The following is an 8,248-nucleotide window of genomic DNA, read 5'->3' on the forward strand; positions in this document are numbered from 1 at the left end:
TGTGTGTGTGTGTGTGTGTGTGTGTGTGTGTCCATTTCTCAACCTTGAAACTAAACCAGAGGCTTGTGTTTCAAAAACTCTGTGAAGTTTGGACAGCCATAAAAATCTATAAAAATGTTCATGTTACATGTGAGGGATAAAAGACTCAAACACTTACTAAACCCTTGAGGTGCATTTGGAATAGTTCACACAGTTGTTAGGCTACCTAGTGCTCTTGCAGACAACATTGGTCTTCCAACGAGAAGACGAAGAAGAAGAAAAAGAAGGCGAAGGAATGCAGACGATAAAGTTTTCCTGCCTGCTGGATGATCCCTGCAGGAAGAAGGATGTGTTACTGTGGGTTTTACTGCAGGGAACCACTGGTCCTATCTCTATTGTTCCCAAACGGTTTGGATCGTCAAATCGGCATGCATCCTCTCCCTCAACACATAACATTCACACGCATAACTGCCAGTTAATGACACAGCTACAGATTCAGTTGCCACTAAGTCTGCTATCAGTAAATCCACTGTGTTTTTCTTTTTCTGCACGCCCAACACAAGTGGAAGACGGGTTCTTTAAATTATCTGACATGTCTAACATTGCCTATGTCCAGAAGGCAAGCCCATTAGCTATTTTTTTATTCACTGAGACCACAATGGTAGCGCCAAAATGAATAATCTTGGGTGATGTTGATAAGAAACAACTTTGAGAATTTTTAAGTATTTCTAAGATTGGTGAGACAAAGACTTTTTGTTCACAGTGACAAGAGGTATCTTTACAGGAGTAAAGGTGAGGCTTTCAAACTTAAGAACAGATGTGTGCTATACAATCATTCTACCCTGGAAAAAGGAACATTACAAGAAATTAATAAACTGTAAAATTACCATTCACAATTTCCATTGACATTCGTGCCAATGATGATTGCATGAAAACTTCTGTACATTGCACCTCCTAGATGAACTACAGCCTTGTATACAACAAGTATAGCTGTATGTACACTTGTTGTATACATACAGCTTGCACCTGCTGCTAACTAATATCAGTTACTTCATCTTTCATCACTCCTGTGTTGTTACTATTTGAGCACTGCATATTCAATAACTGCAGTTGTAATCTGTAATTCCTATCTACGTGATCCCTTAAAAACTTTCAGAAGGAGTCCAGTCCCCCATGTCCTCACCCATCCCCCCCATATTAGTAACAAACCCCTGAGCAGGCTAAATCCCGCAGCGTGCATAATACAGCTCCAGTCTGCAGCTTCAAATGGCTGCAACACTCAAACCAATACTGAGTAATAAACATGTGTCACGTTCACATCTTCTGAACAGAGTCAACTCTATTAAATAAATAAATAAATAAATAGTCTGAGCAAAGCAGGTTTGCTCTCCAAGGCTGTGACCTGAAGACGACACAGTCGCATCTCATACTGCTGTGACTTTGTAAACAAGGGCGGTACGAGTTACTGTACATCTCTCACTATTATATGCTGTATCTGTTTCCTACCATCACCAAACAAACAAACCTCCTTATAGGTCATTATCCTGCAGCAGACAGGAAATGAAAACATACTGATACAGCGCTCTGTGGCTGTAAACAAGCCGCTGTTGCCATGCAACAGTGCTTCTATAAATCATGAATTAGCTCATCACGTTTTGTTTATTATCAAAACTCAACTCAGCTTAAGAGACGAGGAGTCGCTCTCTGTAAATATTCTATTTTCACGAATGATCCGGAGTCCAAGCCTGAGTTATTTATAAAAACAAAAAATATTCAGGATTTTCCTGTCTTGTCCTCGGATTTGTATTTGATAAATATTTCTGTCTTGGCTCAGAAGACAGCAACACTTTGGAAAGCAGGAAGATTTCTATCAACAGACTGTCCTGGCCAGATGACCTACAAACAGAAAACACTAACAAGTCTGCAGTGGGTTGACCTGTTGTTGAGCTTAGCTGCTGTTCTTCTTGATATCTGAATGACACGCAGTGCAGTGGGGTCATCAGGTCAAAAGTGCACAAAGAAAACAATTATCCGACCTCTTGCACGTATGCTGCAAGGAAACAAGAAAGTGCAGTATTAGTATTTACACTGCTCGGTTGCTGCGGCACGGCTATTTCCTGATCCTTTGTGACCTTTTATTTAATATAATTGTTCTCGAAGTACTATACGTCATTTATTTATTATGGCTGTGAAAGTGAAACACAACTGAAACAGTGCTAAATGTGAGGAGGACAAAGAGAAAATAAGGACATCTATATATTCAGTACTCATAGCTTTTGTGCCATCCTGCTGTTAACTGTTAACTGCTGCTCTTTTTAAAAACAAAAAAAACAAAAACAAAAATATAACAATAACTTAAAGTAGAGCTATCCAAAACTCAAGTGAAACATCCCAAATAAAAGAGTATGATCGTTTTACTCTGTATCATCTGCAAGAGAAAAGCTACAGATGAAAACTTTTTTCCCCACCCACAGTCTGGCAGGGCAACTGGGCACCAGCTGCCACAAGTCTATGCAAGGTAATCACTTCTTAAAAGATGAGCTCAACGCTGGTTCAGCCAAACAAATGTAAAGCTGTAAAGCTCAGTAGTCTCTGCGGAAATATTTATGCATAAACTTCCACCCTGTTGGTAACAACTTGGTGTCAATCACCCCAGCGTCTCTGCTTAAAAAACCAGAATGACACCCAAATGGTCTCGCTCTCCAGGAGCAACTCAAGTGTTAGCTTTAATGAGTTTCTCATAATTAAAAGTGGATATCAGGCTGTAATTGAATTGCTAATATCACCTGTGCTGATCAGTGTCTCCTCGAGGGTTATTTTATCATCGGCAACATCATAACTTTTCCACACGAGTCTGACTCAGAGTTCGTCAGCACACAAATAAAACCTTTGCGGAGACAGTTGCCTTGGTAAAGTGGGGGAGGGCGGGGGTGCTGGTGTGCATGTGGTCTGACAACTTAACACACACATCAAACAACTGTCAGACCCCCACCAGCTCTCACACACACCTAAACATTGAGAACACACACCTCATGCTCCTCTAGCGCTATAAGTATCACTGAAAGAGGTCCATAAACACGCAAACACACGAGGCTGCGATAAAAGATCAGAGAGGCGTTCTGCAGCCCTGCAGACACACTTCCACTGTAGCGTGTGTTTATGTCTTTGTGACGGATGACAGCTGAGCGAAGGGCTGGGATTAAGAGTGAAATGCCTTAAAGTGCTTGAAGAAAAGGCAAAACACAAGGAGCATCTTTGTGCATTCATGGCATGTGGTTTACAGCACTAGGCCACACATGAGAGTGGACTACAACAACAAACAGTATGACACACACAGGTGGCCAATTAAAGAGGAAAAACAAGAGCTGAACATTGTGGAAACAGGCTCTGGTCTGATTAAGTGAAGCAGTCGATGGTCTGCAAGGAGTTACCAGCTCAGTTTCCAGCCTTCAAGAATAAAAATAGAAGGAAAAAATACTTCTTTTGTGGTCTCAAGAAATGCATCACACAAGATTCACAGATTCTGTCTTGATTTGTTTTAAAGGAGACTTTTTGTTAATTTTCTTCTTCCCAAAACTCCTCTACAAAACATAACAAGGGTTTTATTTTTGGGAAAAGTGAGTGGGTGGCAGGCTGATTATCAAGGTCTGGTGTTTTATTCAACTATATGTTCACATTTCTGTCAACACACAGCTAAAAACAGACTTCAGTCCCACCAGAGTACGAGAAGGAAGCTTGCTTTGATTCACTTCGCTTTGCTGTTTTCCTGTTCTGCCCAATGAACTCAGAGCTGGATGGACAATCAAGGCTCACAATGTGGAGGCAACACAAATGCAGTCACATCAATGTGATTACCGAGTACCGCAGGCTAACAACACATCACAATAATTGGCAACAACAAGCAGCTCTGTGACAGTAAATGATGTTGGTGAAAGGACAGGAGATGGGAATATATCCTCATCTTCATAATCAGAGGAAGAGGGGGATGACTAAGGAGGGGACAGGAGAAACATGGTGGAGTGGTGGAGGAAGGGATCAGTGGAGGAAGATTGTTGAGTGATACAGTAGTTGTGTCTAAAGGTCTGTGCCCTGGCGCCACTACTGCCACTGTGCTGAGAGACGGAGCCGGCTGAAGACTGAGATGTTCCACCTGGACCAACAAAACAGCAAAGAAGAGATGAAGGCTTTAATTTGCTTTTAGAGCCCCCCCTTTGTTTCCCTTTCAGTGGTTAGAAATGTGTGATTTTGCACTTTAAGACAGCAGCAAGCTTCTGTGTCAGCTTGTTACATCTCTCTGTTCGTGCAAAGCGCTTTGCAAGTTTGTTTTCTTGCATAAATCTGCAACATATCAAAGGCACTCACATATGCAGCAAATTTCTGGCTGCATTTCTACCTAAACCCAAAGACAGAGCAGCAGCTGAAGTAACCATGAAATCACAGAGAATACTGTGAATATATATAAAGACTTTCAAATGAGAGCTTTTTTATCGTTCTTAATGTAAAGTTGGCAAAAAGTTTCATTTAAAAATGTCATTTGACTGCTTTCCCATATAAACGTGTCCCACTTTGTCCCACACAAACACTTTGTCCCACATTGGGATGTGGTCACCCTATAAAAATATATATCCAAGTTTCTAAAATTTAGGATTGGAAGACGTTCAGACATGAAACTGTAGGTAAACCCAGGTGTTACTAATGGTGTTGATTAAAGCTCTGCACCTAACAGGACTTTGATTAATGTCATTAGCAGCACCTGTAACACCCACGACTGTGTCTTTTGTGTCACACTGGTTGTAAGTTTTGCTGCTTACAGAGGCACTTTTTAGCATTTATTTTTAAAATACATGATTATTATTACTATTGTGTTTATGTTTTTCATATATAAATATAGATCTCCAACAAAACAAAAATTCATCTCAAACAAATTGCAGAATCTATCTTTAGTTTGTCTTCAAAGCTAATATTTGTAATGGAAATCTTTGCCTGTTTTAATGGTTTTTGTGTCCTTTAATTCAACAGACCAAAACCAATTTGTGGCTCCACATGTCTGAACATGTACTGGCAAGATAAAAACAAAACAAAACAAAAAAATCCAGGTAAAAAAAACCTTCATTTTCTTATTCGGGTTTCGGGTAATCAGGATCGTCCACTACCAGAACGACTCTATTGATATGAAAATTGGCCACTTTAAGGAACTTGCTGTGCCCAGGCGTAACTCTGAGCTGCTGTCCAAACATGTCTGTTTCTTTAATGAACTTTCATCAATAATCTGTATCTGTTATATTTGTAAGTTAGATTTTAGTATTTTTTTTTTATTTTTAGTTTTTTTTTTAGTTTTTACAAACTAAATATGGGAAATTAAATGTTTTTTTTTGTTTGTTTGTTTGTTTTAGAAAAAAAAGATGCACAAAAAACACAAACAGGTAATGTTACAAGTTTTTTTGTTTGTCTTTTGTTTGTCATAGTTACTTCATTTTTAATTCCTGTATAGAATTTTCTAAGACATTTTTTGCACTTTTAAACTACAGGGGGAGTCAAATTTGTAGTTTTCTGGTGGTTTTGTTTGCAGCTTCTCTGAGAGTCTGTACAGTTTACGTTTGCCTCCAGAATTCTGTTCATGTTGCAAATATTTTGTGCATAAAAGTCAGAAATTACTTGTAAATATAATAAAACTTTGACAGGCTTTAATAATGAAGTTACTTCACAGTGCATTATCTAGTGTGGCAGTCGGTGGAAAGAAGGGGGTGTATGCAGAGGAGGAAGGAGGAGGGCAGTGGGAGGGTGCGAGTTGGGTGGGGGTATATAAATGGAAGCAGAATTCACATACAGCAACAGACTTGAGAGTGCTGTCAGCTGCTGTGAACCAAGGCTTTTTATTTTTTTCACCCCGTTCTCAAATTTTTTTTAACATAAGGATAAGAAAAGAGGAAAGGGTGAATATGGAGACAACTGTGGGCTACGAGTACTACGAGGACTACGAGGAGCCAGACAACTCCTCAATGTGTGACTACTCAGAGTGGACGCCATCGTACTCTGTCATCCCAGTACTCTACATGCTCATTTTCATCCTCGGCCTCTCTGGAAATGGAGTGGTCATCTTCACCGTGTGGAGAGCACAAGGCAAACGGCGAGCTGCCGATGTCTACATCGGAAATCTGGCCCTGGCCGACCTCACCTTTGTAGTCTCGCTACCTCTCTGGGCTGTTTACACAGCCATGGGTTACCACTGGCCCTTCGGAGTGGCTCTGTGCAAGATAAGCAGCTACGTGGTGCTGCTCAACATGTACGCCAGCGTCTTCTGCCTCACCTGCATGAGCTTTGATCGCTACCTAGCCATCGTCCACTCCTTATCCAGCAACCAGCTGCGCAGCCGGGCTCAGATGCAAGGCTCCCTGATAGCCATCTGGCTGTTGTCTGTTATACTGGCCGCTCCGACTCTCGTCTTCCGCACCACCAAGTACGATGCAGAAACCAACCGCACATCCTGTGCCATGGACTTCAGTTTGGTGACACAGAAACAGGAGAACCTGTGGATTGCCGGCCTCAGCATCTCCTCCTCCGCTCTGGGCTTTCTTCTACCTTTCATGGCAATGATGGTGTGCTACGGCTTCATCGGCTGCACGATCAACCGCCACTTCAACACCCTGCGCAAAGAAGACCAGCGCAAGAGACGCCTGCTGAAGATCATCACCACACTGGTAGTGGTGTTTGCTGCCTGCTGGATGCCCTTCCACATCCTGAAGAGCGCTGACGCACTCTCCTACCTGGACTTGTTTCCCGCCACTTGTGATTTCCTGCGTTTCCTCCTGCTGGCTCATCCCTACGCCACCTGCCTCGCTTATGTCAACAGCTGCCTCAACCCCTTCCTTTACGCCTTCTTTGACCTGCGCTTCAGATCCCAGTGCTTGTGCCTACTTAACCTGAAGAAGTTCTTGCATGCGAGCCCGGCCAGCTCCCTGTCCTTGCAGAAGACAGAGATTCAGTCTCTACCCACAAAGGTGTGACTATGGATTAACACCCAGAGGCACGCTGGGGTCAAAATGAACACTGCAGAACAATGTAGGTGAATCAAAAGTTTCCAGTACTGAGTGCTTGATTATGGTTCAGCAGCAGCCAGTTTCGGGGTGTAACCTTTGCTTTTCACTCTGGACTATTGACTGAAGACTTATGGTTTTGGTGTCTGACAGCACCAAAACCCCAGACTTTTTTTTTTCCAGCAGGCACTGAAACTGAGCTACATAAGGAAACATAAGAGAGACTCATTTAAAAATAAGGGGAATGTACTTTTATTAAGACTGATATACTCATCAGTTCGTCTTCTCCTGTGGACTTTCTGCAAAAGTACTGAGCTATGAAGTCTGAAATCATGTCCTCAAGTCATGGGAAACTATTAGGTTGATTATGATCATGCAATTTCCCCCTCCCATTACTGTTTTTTATTAATAAACTCTTGAGGTGGAGGTGTGACATATTAGAAACTGTGCTCTTGAGATCTGCCTTGACTGATCAGTATCTGCACCACAGCCAGCAGGACTACGTCTGTGTGTGTGTGAGAAGGGTGTGAGTTAGTCAGTAAGAGGTGTTTGAGTCTGATAAGAGTAGAGTAAGAGGTGTGTGTGTGTGTGTGTGTGTGTGGGTTGGGGGGGTGGACAGACCAGACAGACAGATGGCAGCTGACAAATGTTTTCTAGCTGCGGAAAGCCCCAATTAAAAGGTGACTGTATCGACAGCCTCTGATGTGTCTGCCTTTGAATATGAATGAATTTGTTCCCTGGTAACAACATGAAACCCATTTTTCTGAATATACACTATTTTTGGAATTCATGTCTATGATTTGTAATTAAAAGCCGGTGTTTTGAAGAGAAAAAAACCCCCAGTCTCTCTCGATCTCTCTCACTTTGTTATACCCTGCTGTGATATCTTGTGGAATGTATTTTCTCCAATCCAGTGAATACGCGTCTTCCTGTTTGGTGAGTTGCTCAGAGGAGGCAGCCTTCCCTCCTATTGTGTTTCGGGGGGCCGAAATCAAAGCGTACAGTATGTCTGGAGGAAATGCACGTCGGACTTCTGTTTCCCTCTTCAGGCGTGTTTGTTTCTTCTCTTACAATTCTCCCCAAATTAATCAGTGAGCACAAATGGGATCAACCACACAGAATTCGGCTTTGTCCCAGACAGAGTCGTAAGTGTTAATTACCAAAACTTCACTTGTAATCCGCGCTGCTGTGTATCCCAAATGCATCTGAATTATTTTGGTAGATATCAATATTAA

At 41.9% G+C, this 8,248-nt stretch overlaps 1 protein-coding gene across 1 annotated transcript; it reads left to right on the top strand.

Annotated features, from left to right (window-relative positions):
• Nucleotides 1–5,828: 5,828 nt before the first annotated feature.
• LOC102204878 (apelin receptor B-like) lies at nt 5,829–7,843 on the top strand. Its single transcript, XM_005735275.1, has one exon. It carries the CDS (start codon nt 5,919–5,921, stop codon nt 6,981–6,983), a length of 1,065 nt encoding a protein of 354 aa, XP_005735332.1. The 5' UTR covers nt 5,829–5,918; the 3' UTR covers nt 6,984–7,843.
• Nucleotides 7,844–8,248: the final 405 nt, after the last annotated feature.

This window comes from Pundamilia nyererei, unplaced genomic scaffold, assembly GCF_000239375.1.
Source record: "Pundamilia nyererei isolate P.nyererei 1_Seehausen unplaced genomic scaffold, PunNye1.0 scaffold00063, whole genome shotgun sequence".
Lineage (NCBI taxonomy): Eukaryota > Metazoa > Chordata > Actinopteri > Cichliformes > Cichlidae > Pundamilia > Pundamilia nyererei.

Excerpts from the sequence above, each read along its gene's own strand:
- LOC102204878 (XM_005735275.1), top strand. The coding sequence starts at position 5,919 with ATGGAGACAACTGTGGGCTACGAGTACTACGAGGACTACGAGGAGCCA.